The sequence below is a fragment of the Protopterus annectens genome, chromosome 5.part0 (assembly GCF_019279795.1).
Source record: "Protopterus annectens isolate FY-2018-M chromosome 5.part0, PAN1.0, whole genome shotgun sequence".
Classification (NCBI taxonomy): domain Eukaryota; kingdom Metazoa; phylum Chordata; order Ceratodontiformes; family Protopteridae; genus Protopterus; species Protopterus annectens.
Window position 1 is genome coordinate 928431958 of NC_056735.1, and position 27729 is coordinate 928459686.

The 27729-nt window shown below is 36.8% G+C and overlaps 1 protein-coding gene across 1 annotated transcript in view; it reads right to left on the reverse strand.

Annotated features, from left to right (window-relative positions):
- The window catches only part of TRPC6 (transient receptor potential cation channel subfamily C member 6), a 1017840-nt gene extending 990313 nt beyond the window's left edge, over positions 1-27527 (reverse strand). Inside the window, exon 1 of the mRNA XM_044072711.1 lies at positions 27292-27527. Coding sequence (XP_043928646.1) covers positions 27292-27431 — 140 coding nt within the window. The 5' untranslated portion in view covers positions 27432-27527. The remainder of the gene's footprint in view (positions 1-27291) is intronic.
- Between the last annotated feature and the right edge of the window lie 202 nt (positions 27528-27729).

Sequence of the window (27729 nt, forward strand, 5' to 3'; positions counted from 1 at the left end):
TGGCTTGGACTAGAACTTCTGAAATGGCTTTGCTATCTTAAAATTCCAAATTTTATGAGGCCTGGTCCCATTGTTTGATATTAGTATTTCACTGAAAAGCAAAAGTATAACAACAAGGTTTTACAGACTCTCTAATATCTTATGTAATGTTTCTTTATGCAATGAAACCATCAAATATCTTCCTAAAAAGAAAGAAAAAAGAAAATCAGACTCTGAAGGAAAGTCTAACAAGGTAGAATGCTGTGTACACAAAAGCAAATTTTTATGAATGCTGCTGCAGTAGCCTGACCATGAATGCAGACAGCAATCAAATCATATGTGCAATTAACAGCATGAGATATGATGTTATCTGCAGCCTAAAGCATCGGCAGCAAACTGCTCATAAATTACCATCAGACAAGTAAATGAATGATTATCTGGCTTACTTGTATAAATCATAGAGATAAGACAGTGTATTTACGTGTTAACTGAATGTAAGGCAGTTCATTGATTGTTGGCTATTCAATCTGAAGAGTTTGTTTTACCATATTTTACATGAACTTCATACCCATAAAATATAGTCAAAGTAATTGAGGGAGTACTTTTCTTAATTTTAGGAAGGAAGATACTTTGCTGGAAGGTAGGTCAGTTGTATATTACTTCTTAAAAACGTACAATCTTCTCATCACCTGGAGTAGACAATAAAAAGCAGGGTTAAAGAAATGTCATTCAGGATTTAAATACAATATAATCATATGTCTTGGAGAATCAAAGTAAGCACAGCCCAGCTACAATAATCATTAATTATGTTGTAAGGCATTAAAGAACGAATCATCAGTGAGTGGAGAATCTGGTATAAATTATCATATATATCAATCTATTAGTATTAACATGCTTAAGGGGTATGTATCTGATCCAAATAAGAAGTATACTGCTCTACACCTACAAGTCACACAGCTTGCTTAAATAGCAAGGACCTTATCCTACGCAATTTTACTGGAAAGCCTATCAGAGAGTCCATGGCACAGTGTGTTTATGTGGAAACCTTTCTGAAGAAAACAAAATCTATTTGCCATCAGATTCAATGAAGTAAAATAATGCCTGGCAGAAACATAATAATCAAGAAATTCCATGGGAGGAAGAAGATGCAGACCTTTGCACTAATTAAAAAGAAAATCTCTCTCTGCTGAACAGGGATTCAGACAAAGATGAGACAGAACACTTAGAAGTGACTGTACCAGAAACAGTAGAGCACAGCTGTCTACTCTGCACTACAATCAGATTAGTCTCCTGTATTAATGTGAGAAGACATTAAAGGGGGTAGAGCTGACATGATCTCTATACAGAACCAAAGGCACCACATGAATAACTGCACTTGCCATTTGGGAGTCAACTCAAATTAAACCATGTAGAATTTGAAAACTGTTGATATACTTTCATAGGCCCTTATCCTCATGAATCAGAATGAAATGTAAAATGATCACTTGACTTTGCTATGCTTTTCTGTTAAAAAAGTAAATTAATAGATTTTTTTTCTTATCATCTGGAGGTTATCTCACCTTTAAATGGACAAATTAAAAGAAGATTCTATTTCCGTAAAAAGTAGCAGGAGAATGTTGATTATCTATCCATCTATCCATTCCATCGATCTATCTATGTATCTGTTTGTCAGTCTTATAGGTTCATAGGTTGGTACTAGGCTATCGGCCCTAGGGCCCATACAAGCCTAGCTATAACAATTCCCTGGCTATTTCTTCCCACACTATTTACTTCCCTGGACCCCTGTCTAGCAGGGCGACTGACGTGATCCCCGGGGTGAATTTTCTTTCTCCCATCCAGTCGTCAAGGTTCCTTTTAAAGAGGGCCAAGGAGGCGCTCTGCTTGACATGTATGGGCAGTCTATTCCAGAGTCTGGGGAGTCTCTGGGTCAGGAACCTATCCCTCCAGCATGTTTTGTTCATTGTGATGACAAGGTTTAGATCCCTGGAGTGTGTGGCTCTGAGGGACTGGGATTTCTTTAAGTGTAGCATGAAAAAATTCAAAACCAAATCAACGAATAAATCCACAAAAATGAGTGTAGAGGAGGCAGACCACTTCTTAAAACCACCAAGCACGTTTTTTATTTAATAAACAATAAAATATATATTTTATTGTTTATTAAATAAAAAAATGTGCTTGGTGGTTTTAAGAAGTGATCTGCCTGCTCTACACTCATTGTTTTGGATTTAAGTGTGTCATGTCCAACAGCTCTAGGTTTGACATGGCCTTGTATGTTAAGCAGAGATCGCCTCAGAGTAGACAATATGTGACAGAGTATTGCTGGAGTTTTTTAAGGCGGTCAGCATAGGGCATCTGTTTTAGGCCTGTGATTCTTTTAGTGAGGTATTTCTGTGGCCTTTGCAGTTGTTGCAGATGTCTTGAGAGGTACATACCAAATGAGGCTTTGTATTCTATAAGGGGTCTAATGAGGGGTGAGTGCAGTGGGACAATTACCTTCTTTTTTCTGGATGAAAAGCCCTTACTGATGAGGTGTGCCACATTGAAGGATTTCCTGACTGTTGTGGTGATGTGGTTATCGAAGGTGACACCACTGTCCACCTGTGTCCCTAAGTGTCTTATCACACTTTTGGTGTTTAGTGTACTGCCACCTATGTGGTAATTCAGAGGTACATGTTTTTTCCCAAGGGGGATAACTATACATTTCTTTGCACTGAGCTTGAGCCCAAGGCTGTGGCACCAAGCATATGTTTCTGTAAGGCCCTTTTGTAGAGTATCCACATCATTTGGGGATTCAATAATGGCTCCCAGTTTGCAGTCATCTGCAAACATTGTTAGCCAGAGTCCCTTAGTGTTGGCCTGTACTTCAGAGAAGTAGATGCCAAACAAGAGCGGTCGGAGGACTGAACCCTGAGGTACTCCACTTGTCACTTGTCTATCTATCTATCTATCTATCTATCTATCTATCTATCTATCTATCTATCTATCTATCTATCTATCTATCCATCTATCTATCTATCTATCTATCTATCTATCTATCTATCTATCTATCTATCTATCTATCTACATCAATCCATTTTTATTGTGAAATATGAATATTCAGGATTACAGATCACTCCCTGGCACTGAACCGTCTTTATCCTGGATATGGTAATAAAGGTGTGTAATTACTTTTTTACTACTCATATAGATTCATAGATTTGCAGTTTGTTTGGAATAGCAGTCCATGAATTATAGTCACTGTGATGATATGTGGTAGTACCATCTGTGCCAAGGAGAGTAGGGTAATACATGCGTACATATGCCAGCACAGCCAGCTGGAGTTTAGTGAAAAAAAAAGTTTATGCTATTTGATTATCTCTCTGAATTGTACAGATGCTGGTGTTAAAAATATATATGTTTGTAAAGTTACCTGTGTTAAAAATGTATAAATGTATATTAGGTTGTGTTGCTGTAACTGATCAAGTGTGAATGTTTTATCAGAAAACCCTAGAAGGGTGAAAAGTTTGAAATTGTGTTATAGCTTTCAGATGCCGCTACAGATCTTGGTAAAGCTCTAGGTGTGTATATTGGACCATAGTCAAATAACCAGAGGTGATGTCATCCTCTTTCCAGCTGAACTCTTTGGAACCCTCGCAGCAGCATTTAGAATCTCACAGGAAAGATTTCTGATAGGATTTATATCTCACACATCCACACAGTTAGTCATTGGGATACAGTCAGTCTGAGTGAGTGAGACAGAGAGACATCATCTGGCTTTGGCTGTGGTAAGACACTCAGCACATATCAGCCTGCCTTACTTTAGTGAGTAGTCAGGGAACAGTAATTCGTTAGTTAGACAGGGACATAAAGTGAGAATAATTTAGTATTGTTTTCTGCAACTGCGAGACACTACCCAACTGTATTATTTTTGAAATCTCTGTGGTTGAACTCTGTTGTTTATTGCATTCAGTATTCTCTTGTTTTCTGTTTTATTATTTCTTAATAAATATTTTAATACCTTTTATTATGTCTGGTCCTTTAGAGAATGATTTTGAGAGTTCTTATGCTTATTTTGGTGACACTGTGGCTGCTCCTGAAAGTCTTGGTGCTCTGGCCACACTCCATTATTATTATTAATTGTACACAGCATAATTGGGTTCCCTTTGTAAGAGCCTTAAAATTGTTGACTGTTGGCAGCCTGATTATCCCTTGGTCTGGGCAGAAAGAGGCACAGCTTGCAAATATATGCCAGGTTTTCTCAGGTGTGTATGTGTATATGTAAAACTGAAATATTCAAATGTCTGTCAGCTACTGGGAAAAGGGACATAGATGGATGGATGGATGGATTATTTATAACCTTCAATAATGTCCATAAAATATCACTTAATAACTTGGAGCTATATGTATCACAGCTAATTCACCATACTACTTAGGTCTCTACAAAATTCCTCTTTTAACTGGGTTTAATTTGTTTTTTTCTTATACCAAAAAAGAAAATACCTAGATGTTTGGTTTCCAGTTTTTCTGGAAGTAACCAAACCTGAGCTTTATATCTTCCTAAAAGAAATATAAATGTTTTCATTAACTTTACTTTTTCTCTTAACTTACTGAAATTATTTCCTATTTTTCAATTTTACTCAACATAACTTGTCAAATGTCTTCCAACTGCTAATAACCCCTGCCCATAAAACCAAATGATATGCCTAATATAGAAAAGTTATCTTTGGAGAAAGAAATCCATTCTATTTCTCCTTGAAAGCTGTGTCCAACACTCTTTTTATAATTAATATGTAATTGCTGGAGTTTCAATGCTCATTTTATTTTGTCTAATAAAGAGTGAAAATGCCCAGTCTTATCAGTATATAATAAAGAGTTTATCATTCTGCATATATCAGTAAAGTGGTGGAAATCTTAAGCATATTATAGACGTCTGCATGTTAAATTGATGTACTACTAGTGAACTCTATGCTAATGCTAAAAAATTCATAATTAATGGACACTTTTGTCACATGCCTCACTGTATATGAATAAATCTGCAGAAAATACCATTATAACATTTTTGAACAGGGATTTTTATAAATATGTTTATTCTGACTCATTAGCTTTGCACTAAGACATAAAGCTGATATGTATTTATTGTCAGTGAGAAAAGAAACATATTGTAACCCTTGTTCATCAATTCTTCTCATGTACTCTTTTACAGTCCATGATATCACAGCTATGTCCTGTATTTCTTCAGGTAAGTGGAGTGTCAATAATTGTTTCATTGTTTGTTGAAACATATATGCTAGGAACTGGAAATGCATTTTTTTGAATCCTAAAGAGGTCCTTAATATTATCCTAAAATAATCTGTCTTGGGACCAGTGCTGTTGTCTATTTCTATGTCCCGTTTACCTTATGTATAGTATAGATGTATAGTTAAGAAATACACAGATGATACTAAAATTAAGGCTATAATTACATCAAAAGATAACCAGTGTAAGTTGCAACGATATCTGGATAATTTAGTGGACTGGACATCATCAAGCAATATGGGTTTTAATGTGAATAAAACCAAACTAATTCATTTTGCCATCACTGATAGAAAATACCCATATGCGACCAATAATATTATTTTGCAAGAGGTTGTTATCATTGAAGATCTGAGTGTAAAAATTGTTAAGCAGACAAGTTTCGAACTACACTTAAGGGATGTAATTAGAAGATGGTACTGTGAGGTTAAAAATAGTTTAAATACAATCACCAGTCTCCATGACTTAAAGTTACTGGTTCATTATATGTAGCTGTGGTTTGACCCAATATATAACATATGCATCTGCATTTAATTATTCTTATTTTCAGTTAGTTACATTGGAAGTGTTTCAATAGTATTACAGTAATCAAATAAATAAGTGAAAAATCTGAATTATAAGAGTAGATTGATGAGCTTGGCCTTGCTTAATTTTGGTTACAGGCTAGTTAGAAGTGACTTTATTGCCATTCTAAAAAGATTGAATGATGTTTCCTGTGGAGTTGTATTGGAATTCCTAATCTGAGGAATAATTTCTGAGGCAAGAACTGCCAACCTGTTTGTGGAGATTACCTCATGTAGTATCAGCTCTTGTTTAAAAGTCTTTAATAGCAGGGCTGGCTTCTGGCGGAATTCATTACTGCCTAGACTTAGAAAAACAGATACATTGAGGTTTGGAGTTGATTTACTGGACTGTTATCTGACTAAATAAAAGAATCTTAGTCTCCGCATGAAGAGCAACTCACCTCTTAGGGCATGTCATGGCGTATTCACACAACTACCAAGGGAAGTATTTTGGCTCATAGTTAAGCTACTGATTTGGGATATACTAGTAAGTGAAGACAGAAACAATTTGATTTGAGCACCAACACCCAGAAGATAATAAATAATTTTGAGATTGTCTTTTGGGGTTTAATACAAGTGATTGTGTCTCATTCTCTAGGGGTAAGAGAGTTTCTAGGGAATGGAGTTTTTCCCGAGAAGCTCTCCTCACCCTAGAGAATGCTGAAGTCTGTGCAGTCACTGAGACATGGTTTAAGGCCAAGGACAGCACACTGACAGTGCAAGGTTATAATGCCTTCCACACATTTAGACCAGCTACTACACAGACAGGGACTAAAGGTGGAGGTGTCTCGATTTACATAAAAAAATGTACCTCAAGTCTGATCAAACAGGACAATGCACTTGAGCTGCTCTATGTTCAAATCACCACTGGCAAAATCCAGTACTACTTCCTTGCAAGCTATAGGGCCCCCCTCTATGACCTAGGAAACCCATATCATGTATTTAAACTTATTGGAAACACTCACCATCCAACCCAATACCATATCCATGGGCAACTTTAATTACCCCACTATTAACTGGGAATCCTATACGACACCAAATGTACAGGCACAGAGATTCCTGAATTTTGTAAACACAAACTCCCTGGACCAGATTGACAACACACCAACCAGGGATGCAATCATACTGGATCTGGTTCTCACTAATATGGGAGAATGCTGCACACCCCGTACCATAGCTCTCAACTTCTTAGTGCATGAAATCTGGATAAAGATTGATAAAAAGAGAGGACAAAGGCCTGAAATTGGGACATATTTTAAAGATTGCTCTTATAAACTTAGAAAGTTGCTGGAGTTTATTTTAACATGCATTTTCTGACGGATTTGAAGTCTGAAACTCAAATTCATGTCATTATTTAGAGACTTCAATCCTCAGATCATCTTAGTGATTTGCCAGAAAACCACAAATTTTATGAAGAACAAACTAAAAATATGAGCCAAAAATCTGAACATTCTGCAAAAGTCTGGACAGTTGAGAGATATGCACCCTAATTTAATCCCTTCCCTGGAAAGGGCAGAGTACAAAATAATCTGCTTTGAAGTAAAATAAAACCTGGACCCCCCCCCCACACACACACCTAAACATGGAATATGTAGGAACTTCTCTAAGGCTAACTTCCTGCTATTAAGTGATAACCTTGCAAAATTTCAAGCCCCCATAAACCCTATGCAGAAGTATTCACAGAAACCCTATACAAGCATGTTAATGGCTGTATAGAGGCAGCTGTATTGACCAGGAAGAAGTACAGAACTAACTCAAAAAACAAGCCACCCTGATGGAATCACATAATCAATACGCTGTATAACAGAAGAAAGAAAATCATGGCAAAAATTAGGAGGTGCAGCACCCAAAAGGATAAAAGCACGTTCATCAAACTAAACAAACAACTCAAAGGACAAGTAAAGTCTACCAAAGCCAAATTTGAGGTAAAGTTGGCCTCCCAGGCCAAGGACAACCACAAAGCATTCTTTAGCTATGTCCGCAACCTCAAAGGCAATACACAGTTGTGTGCAGAACTCATTGTAAATGGAGCCACCTATACTGATCCAGAAGATATAGAAAACCTCCTGGCTGATAAATTCAGCTCCAACTTTACTCCTCTCTCCCCCTCAAACTTCCCTCAGGAAATACCATCAAATATAACTCCCCTACTATCACTAGGGAACAGATCCTTAATGCTCTGTCTAAGGCCAAGAACACTGCATCAATGGGCCCAGACAATATTCCATGATACCTTCTAAATAGCGTGAAACATGACCTATCAGGCCATCTGGGAATGCTATTTCACTGTAGCCTCTAAACAGGCTTCATACCTCATGAGCGGGGAACAGCAATAGTCATCCCTCTGCACAAAGGTTGGCCATCTACAGAACATGGAAACTACAAGCCCATAAGTCTCACTAGTATTATATCTAAAACCATGAAAATAATTATCATAGAAATGATTAATAGTGATACAGTAAACATCCAGATTCTGGGCAGGTCATGCCAACTCAGCCTGGTAGACTTCCTTGAGAAGGTTGCCAAAGCAATAGATGAGGGCAAAATAGTTCACACTGACTACCTTGAAAAGGCCAAGGAATCTGACACAATACCCCACTCGGGCATTGTTGACAAACTCAGGAGGTTAGTACAAATCCTTATGTCATGCAGAAGATAGCCAACTGCCTCACAGACAGGATCCAGGAAGTAAGAACTGGGGAGTCCATCTCTACAAAGAGGCCAGTCACAAGTGGAATCCCTCAGGGATTGGTTCTTGGACCAGTTCTCTTTGGCATTTACTTCTTTGAAGTCAAAGCCAATGTCAATGGTCTCTGGCTGAGAAAATTTGCAGATGATTGTAAATTAGAACCTGTCATTGAATCCCACACTGACACAAATGTTCGACTGGAAGGGCTGACACAGACAAACAACTGATGTCAGAGCCATGGACTAAAATTAAATGCCAAGATATCCATAATAGTATCCTTCAGGAAGTCATCCACCCCTGGTAACTATCACATTGAAACAACCCCCTTAGAGTGACCTAGTAGTCAAGGACTTAGGGATACACATAGACAGTAATCTAGCCTTTGACCATCATGTGTCTACAGTAGAGAGGAAATCATTCTATTTGTGCAACTTATAAACAAAGGTACAGCATCTAGGTCCAAGGAAGTCATTGTTTCACTGTATTAGACATTAATCAGACCTATCATTGAGTACAGTTCTCCCTTTGGTATGTACCTAACCAGGCATATCCAACAATTGGAGCATCCGCAGAGGTTCCTCTCTAAAAGATTACAGTGTTTAAGTAAAATGTCCTGTGCATGCCACCTCAAGGCCCTGTTCCTATATTCTGTCTCCTAAAGGCTTTTGAGGGACAATCTATGCCTGGCATGCAGGGCATTGTCAGACCCCACTCTAATGGACCTCCTGCATATCTAAAACCAAAAAGCACCAGGATTATCTGTTCTAAAGTCTTAAACCTTGCCAGTGATCCAAATAGGACCTGCTGGAGAGACAGATATGTATCTCAGAGACTACTCCATCTCTAGAACAGGCTCCCTATCTATGCAAAGCAGAGTTCTTCCCTAACCCAATTCAAGTGTAACTTGGCAATTGGATAGGAAACAGGAAATGTATCCCTGGTTTGGCACTTGTGTCTATAATGGACACAGGCAACCTGTAAATGGTTCATCTCCCAGGCTCCTGCTTGTAAGTGTGTCATCTCTCAAGTTCCTGCTTATACTTATCAAGGGTACCAGAACTTGTCAGAAATTTGGGATGCATGGCTAGACTTAAAAAAGGCCCTTATGGTCATTAGCCTAGTCACCTATCAACCTACAAACCTAAGAGCCTATTTGCTCGAGTACCATTTGTGACGATGTGAGGTATTGCCAGCTATGCCAGAAGAAGTAAGGCAGTGGATGTGTAACATATGTCAGCACAGCTAGTTGGAGTTTTGTAAAAAACTATATGTCATTTTAATATCAAATTGATTTATACAGATGCTTGTGTTGAAAATGCATTTGTAAATCTACTTGTGTTAAAAAATGTGCCAACAGTTGGTCCTGCTGGGCAGAAAAACGAAGGATACCTGTTTGTCAGAATGTATGATAACTACTGAGATGAATACATTATAACAAAGGATACTGGCATAGAGGAGGTTAATCTCAGTCCAGCTAACTTTGAAAAATAGTTTGAAATTAAATTACTTAGTATGAGACATAAAGACTGTATCTCATAGGTGTCATTGCAGACAGAGACAAAAAGTCTGTACTAGGAATCTTCTGTATTGTCCTTGGGGTGAACTAATTGCTACTCTGAAAGCATGGAAGTCTGAAATTGTTTCATGACTTCCAGAAGCTGTAACAAATCTTAGAAAAGCTCTATGTGTGTGTATTATTGACACGTACATGTGAGATTCTGGTTCAGTTGCTATGAAAGGGGGTAGGATGGCAACCAGAATCAAATGACCAGATGTATGTGATGTCATTCTGTAATCCAGGAATGAAATGATGTTTTAATACAAGATGAGACAGAAGTTACAGAGCACTCTGTTTTTGTAACCTAACAAATAAGGATCTCTCACCCACTTAATCTTGCCTTGCTTTAGTAATTAACCAGGAATAGTAATTCTTTAGATCAGTCAGGAAAATATAGTGAGATTAGTTAAGTACTGTTTTTCTGTATCTGTGTGACTCTATTCATCTGTGTTATTTTTTCTGTTTCCTGTGATTGAAATTCTGGTGTTTATTGTAAATAAATATTTAATATTTTCATATTATTTTATTATTTATTAAATATATTTAAACTTCTTATTGTGACTGTTTTTAGAGAATATTTTAACCTTTGAGAGTACTTATATTAATTTGGTGACACTGTGGCCACACCTGACAGCCTTACAGCACTTTTCAACCACTTGTATTAGTATTAATTTCACTCAGTATAATTGAGTACCCCTGTAAGTGCCTTAGAGTAGCTGTCCTTGGAGTGTGTGGTGGCAGTAACTACCTTATAGTCTGGGAAGAGGGGCATAGCTAGTAAATCTGTGCCAACATTTCCCAGGTGAGTGTGTGCGTGTGTGTGTGTGTGTGTGTGTGTGTGTGTGTGTGTGTGTGTGTGTGTGTGTGTGTGTGTGTGTGTGTGTGTGTGTGAAAATCTCAAAGAGTATGTGTGTCAGCTACTTGAAGCAGGGACACAGAGGACTGGTTTCACAGAAAGAGTGGTGAAGTACTTGGGTTGGACACTCGGCTGAGGAATCAGATCTACAGCTGTGACAGTGGGATGTCTTACTGGAGGCCCGGAGGGAGAAAGAGGGAAACCCAGCCCCTGGATTAAGTGTATTCCCTGTGTGCTCTTAAGGGAAATTGTGCTAGATGCATAAAGCTGCATCTGGAAATACTGTTCGTATTTATTTTAATTCCAAGTGAACATCCCTCACCAGTGTTAGTGGTGAGAATTCAGGCTCTTTGATTACTGGCCCAGATGAGGGGAGCTTCACACCATTGTCTCAAAGTTAGGGACTCTATTACCTTGTAGCTAGGCTGCTGCTCCTACACAAACTCAAATATGAGGATGGACAAACGACTATGGGGAGGGAGTACTGCTCATGTTCAAACTTGATTATGTGCTCAGGCAGGAATCTGTGGGGATGAAGTGGGAGGAGGTGTAAGGATTAGGGACTGGGAGGCAGATTTTAGGGTTAGGGAACAGGATGGGGGTTCTAGGGTTAGAGAATAAAACAGAAGTTAGGATTAAGGAGCAGTTAGGAAACCTAGCTTTATGCAGGGTGGATAAGAGTTTTAGGTTCAGGGTACGATCAGGGACTTTAGGGTTATGGAGGAGGAGGACTGCAGGTTTAGGGTAAGGGAATAAGGATTTGGGTTGGGAATTGTTTATGTAGGAGTTTTAAATTTAGTGCTTAGGTTCAGATAGGACTATGCAGTTTATAGAACTGGATGTTCAGAGGGTTATACACAGGTATTCAGAGAGGTATGTAGAAGTGGGAGATTGGGTTAGTGGCAGTTAAAGGACTTGTTTTTTTTTTGTTCAAGTAAGTGTCAGCAGTAATGAACTACTCACATGTGAGCAACTGTAGTAGACCCTAGCACTAGATGTGCAAAGCTGTGCTGCTGTTTAACTCTGCAGATTATACAGCTATAACTGAGAAATGGAGTTAACTAAGGTTCTTAAGAACGAATATGAAAATTAAATTGTCTGCTTTTGTTGTATGCAGCGATGTACAGCAAGACCCACCTCTGTTAAAGCAGAGGAGCTAAAGAGAAAGAACCATTAACAAAGCAATTAGAACTTCAACCAATAATTCCTACTCCTCAGAAATAGCAGTAAATTAATCTCTGCCACTGAGTAATCACTACTGCTCTCAGCAAGTCTGTACTCTTAGTAAAAAACTAAAGGTAAATTCAACAGTGGAAAAAGAGCAGTGACATACACGAAAAACAGTTTTATTAGCAGTATGGTGGTGCAATCTAACATAATTATCAAGTAAAAGACACTCACCGGAGGCTCTTTTTAATGCAAACATAGCCAGGAATCTAACAAAGGCACTATATAAGTGGTTTTAACTGAAACTAAATAAATTATTTTTAAAAAGTAGGGAAAAAGGTGCAAATGCACATGAAAGTATTTTAATTAACTAGAATGAAGTACTAACAGATTTATAAATGGCCAGGCAACTGTTTAAAACACAAAGTTATTGGATTTATTTACACAATCAGTGAAAAGTAATAAAATTTGATAAAAAGCAAAAAATACTTAAAAACACAAAAACAAATTTAAGTGCAGCAATATGACTGACTTTCTTAATCAATATGAGTTTTTTTAAGAATGGGAAACACCAGAAAAATATTCAACATATGTGCTTTAGCTTTCTCTCTGGGAGTCTTGTAAAAAGACAAAAAGAGAGCCCTACCAGCCCTTTTAAGCTGAGGAGCTAAAGTGAAAGAAACAAGTTAGCAGCTAGAACCCCAGCCAGTAATGTCTACTCTCAGAAACAGCAGCAAATTAATCCCTGCCACTAAATAATCACTACTGCTCTCAGAAAGTTTGCAGTCTGACTAGAAAACCAACTTTAACTGTACTTTAAAAAATCAAACAGAAGAGTGTAGAAAGAAGGGAAAGGATCAGTGAAGCAGTTTTATTAGCAGTATCGAGCATACCTCTAGCCACGGTGGTTCAGCGGTAACATTGTTGCCTCACAGCAAGAGGTTCTCTTGTTCGATTCTTGGCTAGAGCACCTTCTGTGTGGAGTCTGCATGTCCTCCCTGTGGTCGAGTGGCGTTTGAAAGACATGTGTGAATGGACGTGCCTTCGTTGAAGGTTGGGTGTCGAGCTGGCACCGTGAAAATCTGCTGCCAATCATTAGCGGACTGGAGTTCCGCTGTGGTGACCCCTACCCAGGAAAAGCCGAAGGAACAACAACAATCGAGCATACTTCTAAACCTCTTAGCACAAGAAATCTGGACAAATATAGAAATAATAGGAGAAAAAGGCCCAAAAAATAGGGACAGATTTTAAATCATACTCCTATAAATTAAAAAGTTGCTAGTAGAATAGGTTTTGAAGTATTATGTATTTTCTGAAGGATTTAAAGTCTAAAACTCAAATGTATGTTATTATTAAGTATTAAATAGTTATTTCAATCCCCCAGTGATTTGCCAGAAAACCACAAATTTTATGAGGAACAGACCAAAAATATGACACAAAAAATCTGAACATTCTGCAAAAATCTGTACAGTTAAGAAGTATGCTATGCAGGTACAATGTAATGAATTACCAAAGGAAAAACACTCAAATATAATTACAGAATGTCTGATGACTGATTTTATGAAATGAAGCTTCCTTGACATGCATGAATATGAACAACAAAAATATCAGTTGTGTCTGTCTAAATGCATGCCTTTTAGCATGTTCATGCAGATGTTGATTTTACTTTATCAACTAATATCACACATACATTCATGCAGACAGATACATACACGCATATACACACACACACACACACACACACACACACACAGACACACACACACACACACACACACACACACACACACACACACACACACACACACACACACACACACACACACACATAAATATTATGCTTAATTGGATATTACATATTTTGTTTGATGAATTGTCGCAGAACTTTATCTCTCCATTTTTTTTCAGTCTTCGTATTTTGTTTGCCCCTTTTTATTTTCTTTCATAGAACACAGAACCAACCTTTCTTGTATAACTTCCAGAATAGACTCTTTATGTCTTACAATTTTCAGTCAGAAGAAGCTTTAGGAAAGAGAAATTATTTTTTTCTGATATATTCTGTTTTTGGAAATGTTCCAGAATGGTAGCGGAATCAAACAATAATGCCCAGCAGGCTGTGTATTATCGGGAAAATAACACATATCCAGGGGAGTTGTGAAACCTGATGCCACAGGAATAATTTCTTTAATAACACACACAGCCTGGAGGGCATTATTCTTTTTAAAGAATGGGCTATCTCTTAAATTGTGTTTTTTTTTTTTTATCAATATATACTTTTTTATATTTTTGATATATAACAGTCCTTCCACCTAATGTTTCAAACTTGCTGTTGCATATGGAATTTTGTTGGAAGCATTTTAAATGCAAAATATAAGTTATGCGAGTGTATAATGTCTGAACACACACATACGTGTGCGCACTTGTTCAAGCACACACACACACACACACACACACACACACACACACACACACACACACACACACTTACATATGTGCTAGCAGATGTAGCCACTTTGTTAAATGAATACAACTCATATGTCTCATTGTGATCAAATGAATAAAAAAAAAATCATAGAAGGCAAAGCTGTGCAACTAGCATGGTCACGTAATCAGTATTTTTCTGGACAATCTGGAAATCAAAATGTTGGGCCAGTAGTCCAGAAAACACTGCAGTATACAAACTCCGGTATTCTAAGATGACATAAGAGTTGGGTGGGTGGGGAAATGGGAGGGGAGAGGTAGGATTGTAGGAAATGCAAGGAGTGTAGCTTTGATCTGGTTTTCGCCACAGAGAAAGATGGCAACTCTATTTGCAATGCACCCTAATGCCTGTAAACTGTCCCTGATTGTGCTGCATTCTGCTGCCCTGTTTGATTTACTGGTAAATCACGAAGGATTAAAGTCAATAATAATTCCGGACTTTAGAATTTCATGCCTTTTATTGTTTAGGTAATATGTGTGGCAGACTACCTCCTGAAGTGAAAAGACATTAGTATGAGCTGTCTGTGCCTCTCTTTCACTCACATGTTCTGTTTTCTGTTGTTCTGTGTCTCTCACACAGGCACAGGTATGCTCACACCAACACACACACACACACACACACACACACACACACACACACACACACACACACACACACACACATGCATACACAGACATGCTGACACACAGATGCTTCACTTTTTTCTTTTATTTACTTTTTAAAGTTTTACATCACTAAACACATACATAAAAATGGCTTTGAGTTTTTTTTTCTTTCTGAGCTTTACAGCAGATTAATATACTGCCATGAATTGGTGGACTTGTTTTTTTTAATGAGCATTACCTGTACAAAAACACCCTGCTGGATAACATTCATTCTCCAACCAGGATGAAGATGTGCAGGTTGCCCACCAATACCCACCAAGTGGGTATGAGTATATGAGGATTCACCCATGGTTAATGTTGTTTGTTCACAAGGGTGAAGCCATGGGAAAATCCTTATATACCTCACCCATAGGTTCATAGGTTCATACTAGGCTATCTGCCCTAGGGCATTTATAAGCCTAGCCAGAGCGTGTTTGGCTTTCGGCCCCCATTTTAAATTAATTTTGCTATGCCCTTTTTCGAGGTTAGTATACTGTGCCTCTGTCTAACAGTGACCCAGAAGTGATACCCAGGGTAAACCTACGATCTCCCATCCACTCATCAAGATTCCTCTTGAAGAGAGTCAATGAGGGACTCTGCCTAACCTGGACTGGGATTTTATTCCAGAGTGAAGGGAGCCACTGGGTTATGAATCTGTCCCTCCAGCATGTCCTATTTATTTCAGTGCTGAGGTTCAAGTCTCTCGAGCGCGTAGCTCAGTGGGATTTGGATTTTCTGAGGTCACTTATTAGTCATGTGTCACTTATTGCTATTATTTAATGATATTATTTAAGAAAGAAATTTCTTACCTTCCTTAAATAATGTCTTTGCATAATGGTGCCACAGGGTTCCTGCATGTTGTTTTCTGTGCTTCTGCATTTGTTGATGTACCACACATTTATATTGGACTTACATTACCATGCTTGCACAATACATCAGTGCTGTTCAATAGAAAAAATAATCTATGTTGCTGTATGAAATTCAGACAGTTCAAAGGTACGAGAGTCTTCTGAGACAGTGCAAAAATACATACAAAATCAGGTATGTTTCTATAGTTGTGTAGAAAGTACCTGATTTCCTTGTATTTGGTCTGCCCTCCATACATACCTCTCAAACTCTTAACTCAAGAAATCTGGACAAAACCTTAAAAATTGGGGGACAAATGCCTTAAAATAGGGACAGATTATAAAAACTTAGAAACCTACCAGAATAACAAGATTTGTGTTAGTGGGTATTGTCTGAAGGATATGAAGGACAGACTGTAAATGTTGTTGTTATAAACATAAAAAGCTGCTAGAATAAAATATCTGTGTTAGCATGAATTGTCTGGAAGTCAGATTGTAAACATTGCTCTTATAATCTTAGAAAGCTGCTTGAATAGCAGGATTTGTTTTAGTGCGCATTGTCTGAAGAATATGAAGTCTGAAACTCAAATGTGCGTTATTATTTAGGGATTTTATCCTCAGTGATTTGTTAGAAAACCACAAATTTTATGATAAACAGACCAAAAATGTGAGGCAAAAATCTGGACAATATGTGGAAATCTGTACAGTTGAGAAGTATGTCATAGCATATATCAATAGAAAAAAGTCTGGCCACTCAATAGTACTTAAGCTCCCAGACTTTTTTTCTATTGGCATGTGCTCGATTTACAGTGGGCATGCGACTAGGTCTGTTCAATCAGTGTGCATGTTTTTGAATAGCAATGACCCATTACTGTATAATATGCTTTATTTATATTTTTTTATTTTATTTATTTTACATTTGTTGACTTGGATAGTCCAACTGGATACATGTCCATTTTCAGCAGAGGCCTGAGGAAAAAGCTCCAAGGTAGAACATACAGTAAAAATCACCAAATGATTACAAGTTGCACACATTTTATAGGCTCCAGTTGAGCAAGCAGGTAATGTAATCATACATTTTTAAAACAGTGTTGTCACATTGACTAGGCAATATAACATGATTACAGACTATAGAGAATCTCAAAACATTTAAGTTCTCCACTTCATGAACATCAAGTTGTCAAACTGGGGTGGTACATACAAATTGCTAATTTGAAATGTCTGATAAAAGCATGTTTGTAATTCATGAAAATTTGTCCCCTGGAATAGCTCTGGTATACACTCATATGTTATACCAAAGGCCTGTATGGTTCAGAAAGACTGCTACTCAGTGGGTTTGGCCATTATAAGTAATTTTACCAAGTTATCTAGCCACAGTGCTCCATTAATGCAACAAATATGCAAATCACCCTGCCCCGGGATAATTTACAGTTCAGAAACACTACACAGCTGAATATGGATTGATCACAGCTACATATGTTATCAGGCAAGATTTGCATACATACAGCTGGTATCACAATAACCCCCCCTTCTTTAATGATGCATTGATCAACAGGGTATGAGTTGAAAAAAATGGTCAAACAGGAAATATCCTACTTAGGTTCATAGGTAAGTACCAGTCTATCTGCCTGATGGCATATATAAGCCTAGCCAGAATGTGTTGGCTTTAACCGCCCCCTTAGATTAGTTCCCTGTGCCTCTGTCCAGCAGAGCCATTAGTTCCCTGTGCCTCTGTCCAGCAGAGCTACAGTAGTGATCCCTGGGGTAAATTTTCTGTTTCCCATCCACTCGTCAAGGTTTCTCCTGAAGAGTGCTAGTGAGGGGCTCTGCCTAATGTAGATTGTAATCCTGTTCCCAATCATGGGGATTCTCTGGGACAGGAATCTATCCCTCCAGCAAGTCCTATTTATCTTTATGATGAGGTTTAGATCCCTAGTGCATGTGGCTCTTAGGGATTTTTTTTTTTTTTTAGGTAGAGTATGTCCATCAATTCTGGGTACTTGCTGTTGGTTTCCTGTGATGCCAGAAAACCAGTTATCAGAACTAAAGTTGTCCCCACCCCTACACAGTGAAGCTTCTTAGCATCAACCAGTGGGAAGTCTCATAGAAACACAGGCCCTCATTAGCATAATATGCTAATATCCCCTGCCTGGGTGACATGCTAGATAAACTGAAACCTTATATGACTCTGAGTATCAAGATGGAAGAGCACAAGAGATCAGGAGCATCTACGTATTAAGCTATATACAACATATCACACATTTCAAAGTAGCTGTGTAGCATTATCATAAAACACAGTGATTCAGTCAGAAGTACCTGTATGCATATTACACAGCAGTGTCCCGCATGTACCTGTATACCATTCAAAGAAAATGACCCACTACAGTATGCTAGCCATCACTACTGTGAACCAAGTGCATGAAACACAGTAGCAACAGGAGGCATATTGAAAATAGTGTCCATAACACCTTCATATAACACACTATGTTTGTGAATAGCCTGGTCCATGTTTCTGACCACACAGTGATTGTTCTAGGATACACTGTTAAGATTGCAGTACCTCTGAAATTCTAAATATAAAAACCTGCAACAATGAATAACAATGAAATATAAATAAAAAAGAAACACTTTTATTCCAAAATTTTGAATTACATAGCCAAGTGTATTGTCATACTTCTCATACACTTGTGTTCTAGAGTTATTTTAATTTCTGGAGATACTCTTGATGTTGAAACTACAAGTGGTTTGTAAACAAAGCAAAGAGTATGACATTTTTTTAATGTTTTAGGTTCACTTGAGTAATTTTTTTTCCTTATGGCCACAGCCACAACATGATGTCAGTGTAGGTATTTGCAATGATTTGCATACACAGGCAAACCATTTTCGGTAATCAAAACCACCATACCCATTTAGAGGAAGAGCTACTGGATGGCTTCACTAAAAGAAGCAAGATGCTGTCCATTTTCAAAGGAGAGTGTAACATCTGAGAGACATAGCTAATAAACTGACTTTTGTGGATATAAGACTCCCCTGCTGTTGCACTTAACATGGAAAACAGTAGTTTATACACAAATCTAGGCAGCACATCCTTAAGGTTTCAGATTTTCATGATGCCATGTTAGGAGTTTTCAGCTTCAAATTGCAAAAAATAGTGCAATTAATGCATCAAACACTGTGAAATTAGATATGGAATACAATAATGAAATTAATCCCATCACTAAGAGTTGGCTAGTTCCATGTGCTTTGGAGAGTGAGATAGTATACTATAAATTCATCTGACATTTCATATAGCACACTCAGAGGACAACAGAAAGAGACATGGGTACTAATACAACTTGAACAACTTGTAGTGATAAAACCGTTTGTATGTCATTTCAGGTGGGGCGTGTATGTTCATGCGTGTGCCTTCATGTGTGCATGCACACTTTCTCTGCATGTGTGCACTTACATGTGTTTGTGTATATAACCCAATTCATGAATGCATGAATTTAGTAGATGTATTCATTGAGGGATGAATATTTTCTTTAAATTCACTATCCAAGACAGAAAACATATTGAGTAAATGAAGTGTATTCTATCATTAAACCCTTAAGACTTAGACTTTTGATATACAAATACTCTTCAAACTGATTGACAATGAATAAAAGCTGTACTGTTGCTAATGCTTCTATGCAGTCATATTTATTGGTTCTTTATAATCATATGTACAGACGATCTAGTGTGTGATTTTCATTTCATAGTTAGACTTACAGCTGAGATTTATGTCTGTGATCAACAATGATTGACTCATAATACCTCTACCTTTGTTTAACCCATTGACAAATTTAATATGAGCCCCAAAATCAAGTAGGTTGTATATTATCACCTTATGAGTGCTCTCAAAAAATGTCCTCTGGAAAGAAAGTTTTTAGTTATAGCATAAACCTTCAACCTTCATATCTGTTGGAATCAGGCTCTTCAGTATTCACACCTCTTTCAAAAGAATTTCCGACCTTCCAATATCTATAATTTTATGTGTATATAATTTTCCACATGCACTCCAAGATGCTGACATATGGCAGTTGTGCTTTGCAATATATTGGATATAACACTGATTAATAATTTATTTTTTTAATCCATAAAAATACTACTTTGTAGATTTTATATCCTAAGCAGTGGCCTTTCTCTATATTTTGTGTGTGTTTGCAATCTGATTTACATTCTGTAGCAGTGAGACATTTCTTTATCAGCCCCTAGTCACTTCAATATGTATATCCATGCAGCATTAACCAAATAATCCATGAGACAAAGTCACAATCCCCCCTTATGGCTAGCAAATCTTGGTTTCTTAAGAAGAGAGAGAGGCCCGAGTGCCACCATAGACAGTCATAGCAGAAATGTGCCAGACTATGCTAATTATGGTCCTACCACTATATGTTTACATCATATTGTATATCACAGCCTCTAATGAGTCATGGTTGAAGCATTCTTTCATAGGCCTTTGGATAGAAACACCTCTCAAATGTGTTTACACGCCTAGCCCAGCTGCCATTTTGAACTCTAGCTTCTACTTTGGATCTAGTAACAGACCAGCAACCCACCATATCATCCCTTGAACCCTTTCTTTGAACAGAGGTGAGAAGGCAATACCTCACCATCTTCTATCCCCCTTACCAGCTCCATTAGGCATTTGAAATACTAAGTGAACTTGGGTCACCTGGGTCACAGCCAGGGCTTTAGCCCTCTTTGTCAACACTGCTGACATACTAAGAAACATTTGATATATCATCATAAAACCTTATGACTCTCTTCGCATGCTAACATATATGTACCTTAAGCGATTGCTTTAATTTATTATTTTAATGACTCCAATCAACAAGTCTTTCTTTACTTTAAAAGAAAGAATATCAATGCCAAAATAACATTAATTCCATTATATTGCTGAACTATAAAATAATGCAGTGGCATGAAAACTACTTTATGCAGTCAGCAGTTTTGAAAGTTCTATGCAAACAGAAATATCTAAAAATATCAATGACTTCAACAAGGCCAGGCATTCTAGTTCCTGTATTTGCAAGTATCATGCTGTACATGACTTATAATCTGTCAAGGTCTGTCTGTGACCTTATTTGAGTTCTGGCATACTATTTCCTTTTGCTTCTCTGCACTGTCAGTAATATGCAAAGTAATATAATGAAAGAAAGGAAAGAACTTAAAACCTAACACTGCTTCTTCAGAGAGAAGTGGCTGCATTTCCAGTCAATGATCTGCAGAAATCAGCTTTCACCCTGCTGATGCACTGCAATGCTTTGCAATTCACTTTAAAATCTGCAAGAAGTCACAGCTATAATGAACAATTGGTCATATCAGGGCACCAGTCAAAAAACTGCCTGCCACACATCACCATACAATGTATGACTCATTATCTTATCAGGCTTCATTTTGGAAAAATGTCAAGACAGGAGCAGAAACTCAATCTGACACAGTCTGGAAGAGCCCCTTTTGCTGTGTTGAGGAAACAACAGTATTTGTTTTCATGGAGAATAAGAAGCTGAAATTCTTCATGTGATGCATCCAGTTAAATGATGAGTTACTGTCTGATTTTCTTTAGTAATATCAGGTTAAATTTCACTGACAAGCATACTACCAACTGCAAATGTTCTAGTCAAGTATTATAAACCTCTATTTTCTAATTTATCTTAAAGTACTTTCTCTAGTCAGATTTTAACCAGTGCAAAAATAACCTGTTTTATTGTAATCAAACAATTTTGTAATTAATTAATTCATTATGTACCGTGTTCTATTCTGTTTTGAGATTGGTGTTTCACTTGACATTTTCTGATAAGGAAGCGTTTTTTATCAAACTAATGATGGTCATAAATTGTTAAGTGAATGCTTACATTGCATCTTATTTATGAAGAAAGCCAATGGTGTAAATGGCAGCTATCCCTATAAAAAGTAAACAATTTAACATTTTACCTGTGCCAGATACACTTGAAACTTATTGTGTAAGCATCAGTCAGCTTTGTTAAGTGAACTACATGCATAAAAGATAAATGATTCTGTAATTACCTTAGCCCTGTTCTAGGGAAACAATTTATTTATTTACTTATTTATTTATTGATGTGTTTATTTATTTATGTATATTTGTTTGTTAGCTTTTTAGCAGAAAAATAATGTAATGCACTACCAGTATATTTTCAAAGTACTCCATTTTTAATATGGGGTGCAAAAAAGCCTTGAATGAGGCCAAAAGTCAGTGTTAATTAATTAATATTTGAAATATTCTGCCAACAGGATCTGTCTGGTCTCATACAGTATGCAGAAGGTGAAAAAAATTAATCTAAGCTCAGCAAGAAACTTTCTCAACTACTCTAAAATATGTAAGAACACTTATTTCATGAATCTGAAACAACAGAAAGGGGAGGACAGATTACTACTAGCTGTTTTACTTCTTATGTACTGCACAATAACTAACTCATTACTTTTTACAATGTTGCGATAACTTATTCTGTGTGCTTGTCACCAAAGATAGTTGCAAGTATATTTATTTGGTAGTTTGTTGATGTAGATTACATGCTTTGGGAGACTGCATCATATGTAACTTGTTTTGCTGAGTGGTATTTTCCTGACAAAGCATGCATTAAACCATATTATTTGGAAAACATGTACTTGCCAAAAGTGCAGGTTTGAACATGTGACCCATATATAAGTATCAGAGCAGATTATATCTTCCCCCGTGAGAATGTGATAAATTTTTAGTCCCATTCTCTTAGGATAACTAGAGGTACATGCTATATAGGCCAGTCTTTCTCAATTAGCACCTATATGGCATTTCAGGTAAATTCTTGGTTTCATTTAGCATTACTAGACAAATGACACCTTGATGGTCTGTTATTCATTGAACTGCTTTACTATCCTGATCCCTGACTGCTAAACATTGCCTTTTTGTTTACCTGAGTAATATGCTATAGTGATTTCCTTTGAAAAAAAAAAACTCATGTCAGTGCTTTGAAGCTGCCATATGTTATAGTTGTACTATCACATCAGAGATTAAAAAGCCACTGTCAACACCAGAGGATAATGTCTTCTGGGCACATCACAGGAATATAATTAAAAGTAATAGATTAAGCTGTTAACCTTAATGAGTTCTGCTGTAAGAACATTTCTTGAATTCAGTATCATTCACATATCTTAAAAAGCTAACTTATATAACAAAAGTAAAATGAACATTAATCATAGTTGTATATTGAGTTGGGTAGTTCTGTACTAATGACAGCAAGCATCTCATGAGTTATTTATTTATAATGATTACAGAGTATAGCATTGCATAACTAGTAGCATTTCAACATTTTTAAGAAACATGGTTAAACACTTAGGCTGTTAAACAATATAAAGCTATACATGATGTCAGGAACAGAATGATGAAAGGAGTCATATGTGCCAGGACTGTTATAACTTTAAATAAATTAACTTGTAGCTGTGTGACAGTTTATCATGCCATCAGCACAGCATAAATTAATTATATTGCTTTTCTTAAGGCCTCTCAAGATTATACTACATAGATAAGAAGAGACTGTTAGTCATGAAGACTCATCTCCAAATAATCAACAGTCACAATCATCATGTATAGCATGCATATTTACTTTTGCCACAGGTATAATTCCACAAATACTCGAGTGGATGAAAACCTGTTTTATTCTGAACATACAACAAAAAAAAAATCATACATTAACTGAGCACTTTTGTCTAAAAAGTCAGACTTCTTCAGGGTTAATTCCTAAAATTCTTTTTGTAATTTAAACATCCCAAAAGACTTAGTAGCTACAAAGTAACCACTCATCAGTAATTACCAAAGCTCATGCAAATATTTAAAGAAACATGCACTAAAATGTGCCTTATATGAAATTAGTTATTTTCTTTAAAATAATAATAATATTGTTTGCTAACTTCATAAAATAAGTTAAAGAATTCTATGGTTATCATAAAATATTGGCCCTTCTCTTAAGAACACTTGTAACTGACTTCTTCATTTATACCGGGGGAGACAGTAGCATTTAGATGTAGTTGTCAAGAAAGTTCTTTGTACTCGAACAGAGTATCCATATCTATTTAAATTACAAATAGAATTTTAGTCCTTAACTCAGAAGAAGTCTAAAGTTTTAGATGAAAGCACTCAGTTAATGTATGATTGTTTGTTGTACGCTCAGAATAAAGCGGGTTTTCATCCAAATGAGTATTTGTGGACATATTTACTTTTCCCTAACTATCGCCAGTTGCATTGAGGTATAAAGCCCTGATGATGATAGTAGCAGATTGAGGTTGATTAGCTGCTCAGAAGTCTACTTGCGCTTCCATGTGTGGCTTAAGCTGGTGTACCAGTACTTGGGAATAGGCAATGGGGTGCACACTTGGGGTACATAGTCTCATGTTAGATTCCCTGATGGACACTGAAAATGACATAGAAATGTTGAGTCTAAACTGGGTAGAACAGACTTAAGGGGTTAAATCATTTGCAGAAGTGAATGAGTCACTCTTTTTGATACTCATTGTATGGTCTGTCTTGAGCCATTTTTGAGCCGTGCACAGTGAGAGAAAGCAATTGGATTCTCTTCACAGGTGACAGCCTTATTTGCAGGACACTCACTCCCTTGTCCTCAAGGAATGAATGAATTGTAGTGCTCTACCTTGAAGGAACAGATGACTCAGTTGTCTTCATGGTCTGAAGTAGGAGCAGAGCAAAAAGAAGAAGTACCTGAATCTTCTTTACCTGATGAAACTGACAATTGACATAGTCAGAATTTACAGAGGCATGCCCCACTGACAAAATCTTGCAAATATTGCTTTGATGCTGTATCCCATAGCATTATCTACATCAATATGTATGATAAAAGACCCGAAAACTGATCTGTCAAATAGGTGCAACAAAATGTGTGTCTACAATGCTAAAGACTTGATGGGCACTGAGTAGAAGAAAATGACTCATCCATTGTTAAGTAAGGCACAAACCAAGTACATTTAAAGCCTACTGGTGGACAGCTTTACTTCCCAAAACTAAAAACTAAACCTAACAGGAGACAAAGAAGGCATACAGATAAAGCATACACATATTCAGAAATACATCATTAGGGGCCAGAATTTTTAAACAAAGCAAGACAAAGGCACATAGAGCAATGAACATGGATCTCTGAGGAGTCTCTAAGTAGCAGTACACCACTCCAATAGTGAACTAACACTACATGAGAACAAAATGTGGAAGTAATAGGTTGTGCAGTTCTGATGTTATACTTTGCTGTGTTTAAGGGATGATAGTGGCTTCCAGAGAGGGAGTAGTTAAATTAATATCCTTTGAATTTGCCATGGATGCAAAGAAGAAACAGTAAGTCTGAATGCATCACAGATGAAAGGAGTTTTTAAAAAAATTGAGATTTTATCCAATTATTAAATAACAAAAGTCTCAAATAGCAAATGCAGAGTGTTTAAAATAATTTAACATCACTGGGAACTTAGTTTCATCTGTACAAGGAAAATGCTGTACAGAAAATACAGTTCTTTTTATTGTATACCTGAAACCAAATAGAAAACATGAAGACTGACAGAAAACCTGTTGACAAGTGTGTCAGGTCTGTAATGTTATCTTGAATTATAGACTCTAAGGTGCATAATATTTTAACAAACTATCATTTATAACAGCAAAAAATGTTCCTTGAAAATGTGCAACATTTCCAGAATGCATACATATTTGAAACCATTTTATAGCAAACTTAAGTTGTTATATTATTTTGGTCTGCTTTGTTCAGACAAGCAATACTATTCACTAGAACATCATTTACACTAATTGGAATCTCTCCTTGCCTTTTGCCCATCCCTGGTTGCAAATCCTCAAAGAAAATCAGTATTATTAATAAAGGTGCATTTGCTTCATAACATATGAGTCTTAGATGTGGTTATAGACAAAAAAAGACCCAGTATTCCATTAATGCTGTTTTCTCACATGGCTTTGAAGAACAAACACAACTATTCCCACATCCACAAGCCTCTGTGGCAACAGAGGCTGAAACAGTTTACAGCTTTAAAATGCTTGCTATTGTTTGATTCATTCTCACACCCCTTCTATCTCTGAGTTGCTCTTTCTCTTGTTTTTTTCTCCCTCCATGTAATGCTATTGTCACACTTTGAAAACAGGTCTGGAAAGAAAGTGTTTTCCCCTGCTAATGCTAGAAATGGTGTAGGAGTCTTTTGAATCGTTCCAAGATTTTCAGAATCATAAACGTTTCCCTTTTTTTATTGTACTGTTTTGTGCTTATTAAATTTTCTGGTTAAAGATGCAGCCATGCCTCTCACAGTACCCCCAGAACCATTATTAAACCACCAATGATACAAACAAAAAAAAAAAACACTAGCTTTATAGCATAATTCTGAGGTAAAAGTTATTTTCTGAGAAATGTTCCACCTGTATGATATTAATGCCACTGGCTTCAATAAAACAATTATAAAAATCTGAAAATCTGTTAAAACTGGCTTTTGTGCTAGTGCAACAAGTAGCAGCTATTTTCTTAATTTTCACGAGAATGCACGAAATGCAGATGCAGACCTACATTTCTATCTGCACATGAGCTGGAAGTTGCCATCTTCATGGCACAATGATTAAAAACTAAGATTTATATTACGTTTGCAAATATTTTAAATCACCAGTGCATATATGCATTATATCAAACTGGCAGCAAAACTGCTAAATGATGGTTTCTCAAGCAAAAAGCTGAGCGTAAAACACAAAAGTGACACACTTATTATCTTGTTCTTTCTTAAACAGAAAATCAGAGCACGTGCAAGACTATATACAATTCAGAAAAGCTGTTCTGCATTGCAAAAATCATCCTGGGTTCTCCACAGTTAAACAAAAAGTATTATGTACAGAGTAGACTTGAGAGATGGAAATCAAAAGTATAGAGAAGCACTTAAAATAAATATTGTATTCTCACAGAACAGTCTGTGCTTAACCATGCAAGTAAAGCAGAACAAAACATAACAGAACATCATTCTGTGTACAAGAAAGAGCACATATACAAACAGAGTAAATTAGCTGCAGTTTCAAGTGAGATATTACTGTTTAGTTAATATGTGATTATGGATCAAACATCACTGTGAGATGATTAATAAACATTAAGCTATTTAATTTGTTTCTGTGCATGAACAAATAATAGCAAAATAACTTTTAGGAAATTTCATAAAAAATCTGTATGATTAACGGTACGTACACGTGGTGGTATCCATAGTGATGTGAATAGTTGTCTTCAGCAAAGTCAGAATCAATCAGTAGGTAATCCTGGCTCTCATTTCTCTTTGTGGATCCTGGTGAATTATTAGTCCCAGTTTCAGAACATCTTCTATGATTCATTGTTTGAGCAGGCTAATTTTTCCTCTCGAGAATTAGAGAATATATATTTTACAAGCAACATATGCCTTGCACATTCATTGCTAAATATCCCCTTCCACGTTGAAGTATGACTGTAGCACTGTACGCTACTTACATCCATGAATGGGTGCAGGCAGTCTCTTTCTTCTTCAGTGACGTTTAAAATGCCAAGTATAATAAATTGCTCAAATTGCAATGAAAGGAGTGGTCAGAAGGACATCAGGCTGCTGAATCAATCTTAGGCATTTAAGGGTCTGTTTCTACCTATTCCCAAGGCACT